This window comes from Cetorhinus maximus, chromosome 11 (genome assembly GCF_964194155.1).
Source record: "Cetorhinus maximus chromosome 11, sCetMax3.hap1.1, whole genome shotgun sequence".
Lineage (NCBI taxonomy): Eukaryota > Metazoa > Chordata > Chondrichthyes > Lamniformes > Cetorhinidae > Cetorhinus > Cetorhinus maximus.
In genome coordinates this window covers 116572940-116588617 of record NC_135889.1, presented here as the reverse complement: position 1 = coordinate 116588617, position 15678 = coordinate 116572940, and the positions used below count along the sequence as shown (strand labels likewise).

General features: G+C 47.8%; 1 protein-coding gene across 2 annotated transcripts in view; it reads left to right on the top strand.

Moving 5' to 3' along the window:
* Nucleotides 1–15678, top strand: part of sema5ba (sema domain, seven thrombospondin repeats (type 1 and type 1-like), transmembrane domain (TM) and short cytoplasmic domain, (semaphorin) 5Ba) — a 344144-nt gene that overhangs the window by 259513 nt on the left and 68953 nt on the right. For both annotated transcript variants that reach the window (XM_078552610.1, XM_078552611.1), the window contains exons 11-12: nt 182–389; nt 3152–3359. In XM_078552610.1, the coding sequence (XP_078408736.1) occupies nt 182–389; nt 3152–3359 (416 nt within the window). The remainder of the gene's footprint in view (nt 1–181; nt 390–3151; nt 3360–15678) is intronic.

Here is a 15678-nt window from a genome sequence, read left to right as displayed (position 1 = left end):
CAAGGACCTATATCATTGTAATAAGGCTTCTTTACTCTTATAATCCAACCCCTTTGCAATAAAAGCCAACATACCATTTGCCTTCCTAATTCAATGCGTTTGGGTGGAGGTCCTAGATAGTGAGGATGGAATTCTTGGGCTAAAGGAAGATCTAACATGCCTGTGCTTATTCTCCCTGTAGTGTGGCTCACTCAGAGACCACGGACCCAACGAGAATCTGACAGAACGCAGCCTCCAGGACGCTCAGCGCTTCTTCCTCATGAATGACGTGGTGCAGCCCGTCACAGTTGACCCCCTGGCGACTCATGACAACATGCGCTTCTCGAAACTTGTAGTGGATATCGTGCAAGGCAGGGACACACTCTACCATGTGATGTATATCGGCACAGGTAAAACCATTGCTTCGTCCTCCTCGTTCCCCCCCCCTCCACCGCTCCCCAAGAATGGTTCCAGGGATGGGGGCCTTCAGTTGCTTGGATGGGTGGGAGAAGCCGGGGCTGTTCCCTTAGAGAAGAGAAGGTTCAGAGGAGATTTGATAGAGGTGTTCAAAATCACGAGGGACCTGGACAGAGTAAATAGGGAGAAACCGTTCCCATTGGCCCAATGCTCGAGAACCAGAGGACACTGATTTAAGGCGATTGGCAAAAGAACCAGAGGCAACATGAGGAAGATGAGTTTACACAGCGATTGATTAGGATCTGGAATGCTCTGCCTGAGAGGGTGGTGGAGGCAGCTTCAATTGTGGCTTCCAAAAGGGAATAGGATATTTATCTGAAGGGAAAATGTTAGCGGGGCTATAGGGAAAGGCCGGGGGGTGGGACTAGCTAAACTGCTCTGACAGAGAGCTGGAATGGGCTCAACAGGCTGAATAGCCTCCTCTGGTAATGCATGCATTCTATGAGTCGTGCTCGAGTGTACTTCCAACATGCACTGGCTGCTTGGATAATTGTACGCGGCTGTGCAGTGAATGTTGGCAAGCTATTCGACTGTGGTGGCATCTCACATTTTTTTAAAGAATTCTTTTTGAGATGTGGCAGGGGGAAGGGGTGGGGCTGCTGACGCCAGCAAGGCTGAGATTTATTATCCCCTTTCCTGTTGGCCCTGAGAAGCTGATAGTGGTGGCGTGCCCTCTTGAACTGCCGCAGCCCGTGTGCTGATGACGCTGTCACAGTGGTTTTTGAGGCCAGGAGTCCAGGATATTGATCCAGTTGAAGATGAAGGCACGGTGATTGCATGCCACGCACATCAGGATTGTGGGCAACTCGTGGAGAATATAAAGTGACGCTGTTCCTAAGGCTTTGCTTCTCTGGTGCTCCTCAGTGGTAGAGGTCACCTGGCTGGGAGTTATAGAATAGAGTCGAATCATAGAAAGTTTACGGCACAGAAAGAGGCCACTCGGCTCTTCGTGTCTGTGTTGGCTGAAAAATGAGCCACTCAGCCTAATCCCACTTTCCAGCGTTTGGTCCATAGTCCTGCAGGTTACGGCACTTGAGGGGCATATCCAGGCACCATTTTTTGAGCTATAGTTGAAGCAGACATTGTGAGTTGCTGCAGTGCATCTTATAGATAATTTACAGCGTTGGAGCAGTGGAGAATGTCAAGCTTCTCATGTCATATTGGGGCTTCGCCAATCGTATCACCTAACTTGAGGTGATGGAGACGACTTGACAGATCACGAGGGAACTCATCAAACCCTGTCCATCAGAGTCTCTGGATTTACTCTGTTCCTGTAGCCCCTGCTTTGGGCCTGTTCCACTATTTAATCAGATTGTAGCTTCCTGCCCCTCACCTCCATTTAGGGGCCTTTGGTCCCCAATCTAACACAAACCCCACTCTGGAAAGCCCCAGATTTCTGCTACCCTTAAGTCGGTAAAAGTGCTTCCTGACTTCAGTGCCCTGGCTCCAATTTCAAGATTATATCCCCTCGTCCTTCATTCCCCTACCACAGGAAATAGTTCCTCTGTATTTTATTTTATTCTTTCATGCCATGTGGTGTCACTGACAAGGCCAGTATTTGTTGTCTATCCCTGATTGCCTTTGAACTGAGGGCAGTTAAGGGTCAACCACGTTGCTGTAGGTCTGGAGTCACATGTACCCTATCCAATCCTTGTAACATTTGCAACCCCTCAATCAGATCACTGTTTGTATTCCGCTTGTCTTCACAATTTAACTCTCTTAAGTCTCAGTATCTGTCTGATGAAGACAGCATCTTCCAAACGTCCTTCCTTAGGTAAGGAGACCAAAGCTTTTTCTTATTCATTCACAGGATGTAGGCATCGCTGGCTAGACCAGCATTTTATCACCCAGCCTAATTACCCTTGAGAAGGTGGTGGTGAGCTGCCTTCTTGAATCACTGCAGTCCACGTGGTGTAGGTACAGCCACAGTGCTGTTAGGGAGGCAGTTCCAGGATTTTGACCTAGCGTTGAAGGAACAGCAATGTATCTGTTGCCCTTGTCCTTCTAGGCGGCAGAGGTCGCAGGTTTGGAGGGCCCTGTCAAAGGAGCCTTGGTGAGTTGCTGCAGTGCATCTTGTAGATGGTACACACTGCTGCATTGGTGGTGGAGGGAATGAAAGTTTAAGGTGGTGGTTGGGGTGCCAATCAAGTGGCAGTGAATGAGAACACCACCAATTGCAAGTTCATCTCCGAGTCACTCACCATCCTGACTTAGAAATATATCGCCGTTCCTTCACTGTCGCTGGGTCAAAATCCTGGAACTCCCTCCCTAACAGCACTGTGGGTGTACCTACACCACCTGGACTGCAGCGGTTCAAGAAGGCAGCTCACCACCACCTTCTCAAGGGCAATATGGATGGACAATAATGCTGGCCCAGCCAGCGAAGCCCACATCCCGTGAATGAATACTCACCAGCTACTGGACACTGAATAAAGGTATAAAAAGCAGCGCCTCCTTCCCTGTCTGCACCAAATTCCCACCGGCACCACATTTCCAAGTTAGCGCTGGCCCCTCATTGTGCTCAGGCCCTGTGGTTTCCGCTCCGTGCTCCCACTTGTGCGTTCGGTCAGCTTGTTGCATTAATGTCCTGAATGTGGTTTTTTATTTGATTTCTGTTTTTTTGCCAAATTGAACTGTTGCATTCAATAATGTAGCTGATGCTCCCTGTTTAACTTGTACCTCCTTTTGAACTCAGAGCAAGGCACCATTCTGAAAACCCTCTCGTCGGAGGCCAAGAGCCTGCGAGGCTGCTACTTGGAAGAGCTGCAGCTGCTTCCACCTGGCAAGCAGGAGCCGATCCGAAGCCTGCAGATCCTTCACAGTGACAGGTCCCTGTTTGTGGGATTGAATGGCAGAGTGTTGAAGGTCCCACTGGAACGATGCTTCTCCTACAAAACCGAAGCGTGAGTACCCCTGAAGCGGTAGCTGAAACAGCATCAACTTATGTACGTGGGACTGTGCTGAGTGGAGCCTCCATCCCCATCTCGTCTCCACCTCATGCCCATCCACTGGCCACTGCCTGCGGGCAAACTGGATTGTTCACAACTGGCATCCTACTTGATCCTGAGCTGAGTTTCGGATCCTGCATCCCCTCTTACCTCATGAACTCAGACTTCCATGTCCGTGACACCACCCGTCTCCACCCTGCCTCAGCTCACCTGCTGATAAAACCCTCATCTAGGCCTTTGTTACCTCCAGACGCGACTATTCTAATGCTCCCCTGTCCGACCTCCCGTCTCCCACCCTCTGTAAACTTGAGCTCATCTAGAACTCTGCTGCTTTCATCCAAACACGCACCAAGTCCCGTTCACCAAGCGTTCGCTGGCTTACACTGGCTCCTGATTTTGCGATGCCTCAATTTTAAAATGATTATTCATGTGTTCAAACCCCTCCACTTTCTCACCCTCCCAATTTCTATAGACTACTTCAGCCCTACAGACCTCCGAGATCACTGCACCCCTCCAACTTCACTAGATACAGGGGAAGTACCGGAGGACTGGAGAAATTCAAATGTAGTTCCATTGTTTAAAAAGGGATCAAAGGAAATGCCAAACAATTATAGGCCAGTTAGTCTTACATCGGTGGTGAGCAAATTAGTAGAATCAATCCTGAGAGATAGGATTAACTGTCATGTGGAAAGGCATGGACTAGTCAGGGATGGTCAGCATGGATTTGTTAAAGGAAGGTCTTGCCTCACAAATTTGATTGAATTCCTTGAGGAAGTGACAAGAAGGGTGGATGAAGGTAGTGCAGTGGATGTTGTGTACATGGATGTCAGCAAGGCATTTGACAAGGTCCCACATGGCAGATTGGTCAGGAAAGTAAAAGCCCTTGGGATTCAGGGTAATGTGGCAAACTGGATAAAAGGTTGGCTTTGTAACAGGAAACAAAGGGTCATGGTCGATGGATGCCCTTGCGAATGGAAAGTTGTCTCAAGTGGTGTTCCACAGGGCTCGGTGTTGGGACCCTTGCTGTTTGTGTTATATATTAACGATTTGGACGTGAACGTGGGGGGCACGATTGGGAAATTTGCAGATGACACAAAGATTGGCCAAGTAGTGGATAGTGTAGAGGATAGCCATAATCTCCAAAACGATATAGATGGGTTGGTGGAGTGGGCGGTAAAGTGGCAGATGGATTTTAACATAGAGAAGTGTGAGGTCATACATTTAGGGAGGTCAAACAATTACAGGGATTACACAATAAATGGGAATATACTAAGAGGGGTAGATGAAGTGAGAGATCTTGGCGTACAAGTACACAGGTCCCTGAAGGCAGCAGTTCAAGTAGACAAGGTTGTAAAGAAGGCATATGGAATGCTCTTCTTCATTGGCAGAGGTATAGAATATAAAAGTAAGGATATAATGTTGGAATTGTATAAAACACTGGTGAGGCCACAACTGGAGTATTGTGTGCAGTTCTGGTCACCACATTACAGGAAGGACGTAATAGCTCTGGAGAGAGTGCAGAGGAGGTTTACAAGAATGTGGCCAGGGTTAGAAAAGTGTAGCTACGAGGAGAGATTGGATAGGTTGGGGTTATTTTCCTTAGAACAAAGAAGGCTGAGAGGTGACTTGATTGAGGTATACAAAATTATGAGGGGAATAGATAGAGTGGACAGGATAAAATTGTTTCCATTGATGGAGAGTTCTAGAACCAGGGGACATAGATTCAAGATAAGTGACAGAAGGTGTAGGGGGGACATGAGGAAGAAAGTTTTTACGCAGAGGGTAGAGGGTGTCTGGAATTCGCTGCCCAAGTTGGTGGTAGAGGCAGAAACTCTAAACTCTTTTAAAAAGTACCTGGATCTGCACCTTAAGTGCTGTAAGCTGCAGGGCTATGGGCCGGGTGCAGGAAGGTGGGATTAGAAAGGGCACCTGGGTGTCCTCGGGCTGGCATGGACAAGATGGGCCGAATGGCCTCCTTCTGTGCTGTAACTTTTCTATGGTTCTATGGTTCTAACTCTGACCTTTTACACGTCCCTGATTTCCATTACCCCACCACTGGCGGCTGTGCCTCCTGCTGTCTAGGCAGTAAGCTCTGGAATTCCCTCCCTAAACCCCTCTGCCTCTCTCTCCTTTAAAACTTACCTCTTCGGCAAACTTTTGGTCATCCATCCTAATGTCACCTTTTGTTTGGTGCCAATCTGTAGTCAGATTAAGCTCCTTTGAAGGAATGTGTTAAAGGCACTATATAAATGCACATTGTTGCTGTTGTTTGGTTGTTATTGTGTTAATGTGGTGACCATGTTTCAGAGCAGAATATTGGGAAGAGAGACGACAGAAAGAAATGTGGAGGCTTCGATTCACACTTTTACAGACAGACTGTAAAGTAGCAAGAGGGAGGGATTGCCAAGGAAGATCCCGACAGTGGGATTGAGATGGCTGGAAGCTCTGACTCCAACTGAGAAAGAATGGGGAGAAAAATGGGAAGATGCCAGAGTTGGAATGCCAGAGGCCACCAACCAAGACGTTCAGGGGGTGATGAGAATTATGTCAGTGATTGGAAACTTTTGCTGTCTGTGCCTTTCAATCATGGAGACTTTTTTAAAATTCTTTCATGGGATGTGGGTGTCACTGGCCAGGCCCAGCATTTATTGCCCATCCCTAATTGCCCCTTGAGAAGGTGGTGGTGAGCCGCCTTCTTGAACCGCTGCAGTCCATGTGGTATAGGTTCACCCACAGTGCTGTTAGGGAGGGAGTTCCAGGATTTTGACCCGGCGACAGTGAAGGAACGGCCGATATATTTCCAAGTCAGGATGGTGAGTGGCTTGGAGGGGAACATTCAGGTGGCGGGGTTCCCATGTGTCTGCTGCCCTTGCCCTTCTGGGTGGTAGAGGTTGCAGGAGACCTTGGTTCGATTTCACCCACAGCGCATGATGGGTTAGAGGAGGTTGTGCTGCCTGTGATTTAGTCCAAATTCAAACTGAATGTGACCTTGCCAGTTTCTGCAGCAATAATCCTTTTGCTCTGAGATACTGTGGGACAGCTGGTATTTATATAATGAGGGGGAGGGGAGGCAGTCAGTAGAACGGCAGGAGTCTCCATTTTCACCTGGGGCTCCAGGTTGTAAGTAAGCATTAAGTGGACTACTGACACCGGCAGTGCCTTATTTCCACTCGCTGTGCCAACAGGGACGGTCAAAGTCAACAGATGTCTGGGTGCTTACTTTTCTGATCTATATCCAAAACTCTGTTACCAGTTGTGACACCCAACACGTACTGAGCAAACACATGGGCCATTCCTTCCGCACAGAGGGAAGATGCTGCCTGTCAAAAGGCTCAGCATGGAATTACAGACTGCTTCCTCAAGCTCAGTTGCCAAAGCCGTAGGGATCATAGAATAATGCTGCAGGGAAGGAGGCCGTTCAGCCTTTCGTCCCTGTGCCGACTCTTTGAAAGGATATCCAATTAGATCACTGTCTTTTTAATGTAATTATTTATTTGAATTCTTTTAAGCCTGCACTGAGGGAAATGAAACCAACCTGCATTTATGTAGCAACTTCCATGACATCAGCGTCTCCCAAAGCTCTCCTTTTACAGCTATTCAACCACTTTTAAAGTGTAGGGATGGTCAGAAATGCGGAAGTCAATTTGCACACAGCAAGGCCCCACAAACAGTGATGAGCAGGTAACCTGTCTTGCAGTCGTTGTATTGTTACATTATTCATAAAGAGCTAGGAACTAATTGTTAATGCAATGTACACCGAGAGTGCCACATTCACTGTCGCACTGGTGTCAGGTGCTGAACAACAATGTATCAGTCCACCAGCCACACGGAGATCTGTAAGAAATACTCTCAACGAAGCTCCCGCATTAGACATGTTAACTTCTCACCCAAAAGGCATCACCTCCGACAGTGCAGCACTCCCTCAGTACTGCACTGGAGTGTCAGCCTGGATTATATGCTCAAGCCTCTGGAGTGGGACTTGAACTCACGACCCTCTGACTTAGAGGTTTATGTGCTGCCCACTGAGTCACGGCTGTCAATTGAGGCACCATCAGTAAAAGCCTCTCTAATGGGTCCCCTTAAGTCATTGACTTAGCAGTTTTTATACAACCCTTAGCTATACCTCCTCCAGCTCTACAACCCTCCGAGAACTCTGGGTTTCTGCAGTTCTGGTCCCTTGTGCATCCCTGACTTCCTTCACTCCATCACCTGGTGGCCGTGCCTGCAGCTTCCTGGGTCCTAAGCTCAGGAATTCCCTCCCTGAACCTCTCTACCTCCCTCTTCTCCTTGAAGGCACCCCTTAAAACCTACCTCTTTGACGAGGCTTCCCTGATGTCTCTTTATGTGTCTGGGTGTCAATTTTTGTCTGGTTACACCCCCCGTGAAGTGTCTCGGGATGTTTTGTTACATCGGCGGCATTGTGTAAATGCAAGTTGCTGTGGCCGTAGGTTCCCCTCTCTGGCTCAATTTATAAAAGCCCGAAGTCATACAAGCCGACCGGCTTCCTGGTTAGATTCTTTCCCTCATACCAGGTCAGTGGTGGAGTCATTGATCCCAGACAGGAAGCAGTCAAATAAAGAAAGTAAAATTTGCACTTATAGAGCAACTTTCACCACCAAAGGACACCCCAAAGCGCTTGACAATGAAATACATTTTGAAGTGTAGTTGCTGTTGTAATGTAGGAACCACAGCAGCCAATTTGCACACAGCAAGCTCCCATAAATAGCACTGTAATGATGATGATTAGATGATCTGTTTTTGACATTGCTTGAGGGATAAATATGGGCTAGGGCACCAGGGAGAACTCCTGGCTTTTCTTTGAAATAGCCCTGTGGGGATAGTCACGGTTTTGTGGCATCCTTGCCTTTGAGCCAGCGACTCCAGGTTCAAATCCCGCTCTAGGACTTGACGCCCGAAGGAGGCGCATTCGTAACATGGCCAAACAGGTTGAGAGTCAACTTGTAGATCTTTCCAACATATGCCAATGATGGGTGGCAAGAGTGGGAGAGATTCCTGGTCAGCCATCTGCAAATGGCAAGGGCAAACCACTGCTGTACCTTGCCAAGCATGACCATGGAGCCACACTGTAGTCCATGATCACCAACACCTTTCCAGGGCATGGTACCTCTAGAGAGAGAGAGAGAGAGTGTCGTGGGATTGTCTCTGTCCACCTGAGACAGCAGACGGGGCCTCTGTTTAACGTCTCGCCTGAAAGCAGGAATGTAGGAGTGTCAGAGTTGGCCTCAGCACCGAAGAGAGGGCAAACGAAATCAGGAAGAATCCCCACTGGCTGAGGGTCTCCCGGTGACTCCTGGGTGGAATCTGTGGGAATGTCACGTAAAGGCGGGACCGGGGCGGAGCTGGAACGTTGGCGCTCCTGCCCAGGTGGGCACGCCATTGGGCAATTTGGCAAGTGGGCCTTCACCAGTCGGATACACCCAGTGAGGCAAATGGTTGTCGAGAGGTGAGGAGGGAAAGCGATTGTGGAGCTGGGGTGGCAGTAGGAAGAGAACAGTGGAGAAAAATTCCAAATGGAAAGCTGTCAAAGTCTCCAAGTCAGTTGTCCAAATATTTGAACATTGAGGGTGTGAGGAAACAGTAGCTACAGCTGTGGATAATTACCTGTTACCCAACTCCCCATTTAGTCAGCTACTCTGTGACTACCTAAGCACAACACTGTCAGAAAACAGATGTTTAGTGTACACTGCACCGCCTATAGAATCATAAACTTTCAAAATACGAGGAAAAATGACTTCCTTCCTAAACGGTGTGCGTCTTAAATAATACGATTATCTTCAATTAAAGCTTCACTTTTTGACAGTCCAGGTTAAATTATATTTTCCCTGGAAATTACTTGTCGAAGTCCAATACCCCCGCCTGATTGGACTCATTTGAATTCAGTTTTCCATTCTCCCTACAGTCGGTTAAGAAGTTTCAACATCCTAGGACCGTTTATTTTTTTCCCATCTCGCTCTCTCTTTTATCAAGTCGGCCGTCAGGTCGAAGAGGGAATTTCTTGCCCCCTCCTCCTACAACTTCCCTTCAGACTCAGAGTTGGCCAGTCTACCTCTGTGCCAGACAGACCAACAAAGGCCCTGTTGGCTCCCAGTCTGTCGGCACCTCAGAAATTAAAAATCCTCATCCCCGCCCCCGTCCCTATCTGAGCGACCTCCTCCTCTAACCCTCTGTGGACTCTGTGTTCCTCCAATTCTAGCCACTTGCACATCCCCACTTAGCAGCCCATAGCTGGCAAACCACTGGCGATACCGCGTGCAGTGATGGTAATGCGCCAACCCTCCTGTCTGGTGAGCTCCTTGTTCTCGATTTATTTGTACTGCTGAGCTGCTTGCTAAGCTACTTCAGAATCTGGATAAATGGGACATTTTCAACATGGCAACTTGTAACTAGTCAGGGGGGCCACAGGGATCAGTTCCAGATCCTCAGCTATTTACAATCGATTTTAATAATAATGAAGGAACAGAGTGTATTCTGGCCAAATTTGCCAGCAAAAGAACGATAGGCGAGAAAACAAGTTGTGAGGAGGACCCTAAGGGCTGAATTTTCCAGGAGGGGTTGAGGTTGAGGGGTAGGGGAGGATTTTGGGGGGGGTGGAGGTGGGGTGCATACTGCTTGCTCCCCCAGAAGAAATGTTGGTCTCGAACTGACCGACGTTAAACAAAACCACCCCGAAGCCATTACACGCTCCAGGTGGCTTTAAGGAGGGGAGGGTCGGACTCAGTGGGAGGAGAGCTGGCGATCTGATTGGCCAGCAGCTCTAACAGTCCCAGCAGCGCCAGAACGCATCAGTGGCCGCTGCTGGGACTGCAAGTGGAGACAAATGGATCCTGGAGAGGGGTAAGTGAGAGGTATTGGATGGGGAGGGATTGGGGAGCCTAGGAAGAGGGGTGGGGGTGGGGGGCAAGGTTTGGTGGCGAGGTGGGAAGTAACTAAGTTAGGGGGTAACATCGTTGGGGGGGGCTGCGGGGTGTGGGTACCCCGATGTGCTGCGCACATGGCACCCGCAAACGATGTACCCTCCTTTTCTTTCTGCTTTTTAATCAGTTGGGTCGAAAAAAAACAGCCGACTCACTCCCGCCCAGCTATCCACACCAGCCATTTTATGACATGGGCAGCAAAATATTCAAGTTAATTGGCTTGTTAACAAGCTCAGTTGCCCATTAATTACTTCCTAAAAATTGTCAGGCAGGCTGCTTATTTCAGCACCTAATGGGATGTGGGCGTCACTGGCTAGGCCAGCATTTATTGCCCACCCCTAATTACCCTTGTTCAGAGGGCATTTAAGAGTCAACCACATTGCTGTGGGTCTGGAGTCACATGTAGGCCAGGCCAGGTAAGGACAGCAGATTTCCTTCCTTAAAGGGACATTAGTGAACCAGATGGGTTTCTATGACAATTGGCAATGGTTTCACAGTCATCATCAGCCTTTTAATTCCAGATTTTTATTGAATTCAAATTTCACCATCTGCTGTGGTGGGATTATGAACCCAGGCTCCCAGAGCATTACCCTGGGTCTCTAGAATAGTCATCCAGTGATTATCTCATCTAAGCTGCCATCTCCCCATCCTATGGGGAAATGGTCAGAGCTGGGCATGAAAGCAGTGGATTGGCCACCATCTTTTACCTGTACCCCCACCAAAAATATGCCCAGTGGAGGTGGGGGGTGGGGTGGGGGGTGCCGGCGTGTAAAATCCAGCCCAAGAGTCTGCGAAGGGATATGGGCAGGTTAAATGAGTGGGGAACAATTTGGCAGATGGAGTACAATGTGGGAAAATGTGAGGTTGTCCATTTTGGCAGGAAGAATGGAAAAGCAAAATATTACTTAAATGGAGAGAAACTGCAGAATGTTGCAGTACCGAGGGACCTGGGTGTCCTTGTGCATGAATCACACAAAGTTGGCATGCAGGTACAGCAAGGCAAATCAGATGTTGGCCTTGATTGCAAGCAGGATGGAGTACAAAAGGAGAGAAGTTTTGATAAAGCTGTACATGGCATTGATGAGACTGCAGCTAGAGTATCCTAAACAGTTTTGGCCTCCTTTCTTGCGTTGGAAGTAAATGCTAGGGCACTGAGGAGTGCGGAGGAACAAAGGGATCTGGGAGTTCAGATACATAATTCCCTAAAAGTGGCGTCACAGGTAGACAAGGTTGTAAAGAAAGCTTTTGGCATACTGGCCTTCATAAATCAAAATATTAAGTGTAGGAGTTGGGATGTTATGGTGAGGTTGTATAAGACATTGGTGAGGCCAACTTTGGAGTATTGTGTGCAGTTCTGGTCGCCTAACCACAGGAAGGATATCAGTAAGATTGAGAGAGTGCAGAGAAGATTCACTAGGATGTTGCCGGGTCTTAAGGAGTTGAGTTACAGGGAAAGATTAAACAGGTTAGGACTTTATTCCTTGGAGTGTAGAAGAATGAGGGGAGATTTGATAGAAGTTTACAAAATTGTGAGGGGTATAGACAGAGTAAATGCAAGTAAAGGCTCTTTCCACTTAGATTAGGAGAAATAAACACGAGAGGATGTGGCTTTAGGGTGAAAGGGGAAAGGTTTAGGGGGAACATTAGGGGGAACTTCTTCACTCAGAGAGTGGTGAGAGTGTGGAACGAGCTAACATCTGACGTGGTAAATGCGGGCTCACTCTTAAGTTTTAAGAATAAATTAGATAGATACATGGATGGGAGAGGTCTGGAGGGTTATGGACTAGGTGCAGCTCAATGGGACTAGTGGAATAATATTTCGGCACAGACTAGAAGGGCCGAATGGCCTGTTTTCTGTGCTGTAGTGTTCTATGGTTCTATGGTTCTATGGAATCAGTTCAGAGAAGGTTCACTAGGTCGGTTCCTGGGCTAAAGGGGTTCACTTACAAGGAAAGATTGAACAGGTTGGGTCTGTACCCATTGGTGTTTAGAGGAATGAGAGGTGATCTTATTGAAATATAAGGTTCTGAGGAGGCTTGACAGGGTAGATACTGAGAGGATGTTTCCTCTCGCGGGAGAATCTAGAACTAGGGGACAAAGCTTCAGAATAAGGGGTTTTCTTACTCAAGACCGAGATGAGGAGGAATTTCTTCTCTCAGAGGGTCATTAGTCTTTGGAATCCTCTCCCCCAGAGAACATTGGAGGCTGGGTCATTGAAGGTTGAGTTAGACAGATTTTTGATTGACAGGGGACTCAAGGGTTATGGGGGACAGGCAGGAAAGTGGAGTTAAGGCCACAATCAAATCAGCCATGATCATATTGAATGGTGGAGCAGGCTTGAGGGACCAAATGGCCGACTCCTGCTCCTATTTCCTATGTCCTTTTGTTCTAAGAGTCAACCGTGCATGGTGGGCTAGATTTCCGTGAAGGCCAGGCCAGGTAGAGGTGGAAGGTTCCCTTTTTTAATGGACGTTAGTAAACCATGTTGGTTTTTTTTATGACAGTTGGGCAAACTTTTACAGCTGTCTTTAGGGTGCCAGCCCACACATTACCAGATTTACTGAATTCAAGTTCAGAACTTGGCCACAGTAGGATGCGACCTCAAGATGTCTAGGTTGCTGATCCAGTATCGTAAACTTTACACCATGCTGAAGCTTGTCTGGCCACGGGAGGAATGGAAAATATATTGCTGAGTGCACATTGGATTTAACTCTAAGATTACGTAGCCATTCAACTCGTGTGTGTGTGTGCGTACATGTGTGTATGTGTGTGTACGTGTGTGTGTGTGTGTGTGTGTACGTGTGTGTGTGTGTACGTGTGTGTGTGTGTGTGTGTCTGTGTGTCTGTGTGTACGTGTGTGTCTGTGTGTACGTGTGTATGTGTGTGTATGTGTGTGTGTGTGTGTGTGTACGTGTGTGTGTGTGTGTACGTGTATGTGTGTGTGTGCGTGTATGTGTGTGTGTGTGTACGTGTGTATGTGTGTGTACGTGTGTGTGTGTGTGTGTGTGTATGTGTGTGTGTGTGTGTGTACGTGTGTGTGTGTGTGTATGTGTGTGTGTGTATGTGTGTGTGTGTGTGTACATTGTGTGTGTGTGTACGTGTGTGTGTGTGTACGTGTGTGTGTGCTCACTACCATGGGGATAAGCTGGGCAAACAGAGATTTAGTAAATCCTCATTAGAGAATTAATAGGACAAAAGTCTGGGAAAGAGAAGGACCTGTGTTATGTAAATGGTTTAACTGGGAGGAAGCGGTAATGGGAGCACATTATCTTTTATCCTCCCTTCTTCTGCTGAAGGTGGCATTTCATGGAGAAATTACTGATCCATAAACGACCGTGGCCCTCCGCACTCCTGCACAATGGCCGTTCCACATGTTATGAGTCTTTGGGTGTCACTTTCGGCTGCTGGTATATCCGAGTTCTATTCTGTTCTTGCCTGGTGCCCACAAGCCAACAGGAGTCAAAGATAGAAGGCAGGAGCACAGCCTCAATTGTCTAGGTGCATCCGTGAAAGAATGCCACTTGGGCAAAGTGCCAGAGCTGCCAGCAATGCCTATGGAACCGCATCACTTACCAAGCGTCGACGTCTTCAGAAGGGGCAGCTTTTTTGTGAATGAAGTCTCGGCCTGGCTTGGTTGCCTAGGTGACAGAGCATCCAGCGTCAATCTGTTGTTGACGTCTTGCATTTTTTTTTGTGTGGTAGTTTTGACAACGGCAAACAAAGTTGCGACAAAGGAAAGATCAAACCACTGGAGCATTATTCCCAGAAATTTCATTGAAGAGTGAGGGAGGGTGTGTAAAGTTTGCACATTATGTCCACTTGAGCAGCACAATTACAGATGTCATCCTTCAGATCGGAGCTGCGAGAGCGGTTTGAGCTGCGAAGCAACTGTTGCAGGCTTGTCACTGAAGATGGGTAGTGGTGGAAATAATTTGAAGTGATGAATGTAAGAGTGTCATGCAAGAAATGTGTTGGCACAGCATTAAAGTGTAGTGTCTTAAATATTTCTCTTTTATTTTTGTCTTTGCTGTCGCACATTGGTGCCAACATCTGGAGACAACACTGGACTAGACGCCATGAAGGCATGTCATGTTGATTTGTGGTGGTTTCGGTTTTTCTAGAGAGCTCCTGCAGGCTGCGGGATGATTCTCAGATTGTTTTTGTGTGAGAGCAGCAGTCGACGCTCGCTGTCCAAATGCCCTTGCCTCCTGGCCGTTGAAATGGATTGAGATGTTTTTTATGGCTGGCTGGATTTGCTGGTGTTGTGATAAGTTCGCATCAACCCCCCGTTCTTGGTTTGCTATGGGCCTTGTTGGTAAACAGTTATTGCCATTGCTGTTGCCTTGGCTACCAAGCCAGATGCACGCTCAGTCTGTGTTCACCTCTTGATGAGCGTCAGTTTACCAGTTGGTCTTCAGTCACTGATGCTATAACCCATTTCAGATTCTTAATTGCGCTGCACTCCAAATCCACCATGTTGTTTCTTCATTTCAATAAGAATATTTCACAGCCTTCCACAAAATCTTTGAATCATACAACGTAGGAGGGGGCAATTTGACCCATCTTGCCTGTGGCAGCTCTTCGAACGAATCTCCACTTAGGCTCTTGGATCCTCGAACCATTTTTTTTTTCTTACCCAAGTATTTATCAATCTTTTTGAAAGTTGCTATTGCATCTGCTTCCACCGCCCTTTCAGGCTGCGCATTCCAGATCTCCCCTCTGCTTCTTATGCCAATCACGCAAATTTTCTGGTCACCGGCCCTCAAGTTTGTCCTCGTTTACTCTGTCAAAACCCAGATAATTTTGAACACCTCGATTAAATCTCCTCTTAATCTTCTCTGTTCTAAGGAGAACATTCCCACCTTCTTCAGTCTCCCCGCATAATTGACGCCCGTCACTCCTGGCATTACTCCGGTGAATCCCGTCGGTGCTGAATCTTGTTTGCTGTATTTTGTGGTGGAGGTGGCCCTGGGGAGCGAGGGGAGGGCGGGGTTAGGGAGCATATTATGTTGATCCTATTGCCCTTTTGAATCTCCTTGCTCCAAAACTATTCGGAGCAACCATGCCAGTAGAGTTAATTAGTTAATCTAGGTGGGAGCTGTGGACTTCAGGCTCTTTTCTCGGGTGGTTGGGTGAGAATGGGTCAAATGGCCTTCATTGTCCCTATCTAACTTGCTCTTTCCTAGCAAGTTTCTAATCTTCAGGCAATGATTTAACTGGTCCCTGGTAAATGTGAGATGATTCCCTTGGCTCAGTGTCTGACCTCTTCTCAACTTCTACCCATGGTCAGAATGGTTGGTTTGGGAAACCCGCTGGTGTCAGCCAGCGCTGGGTCACTG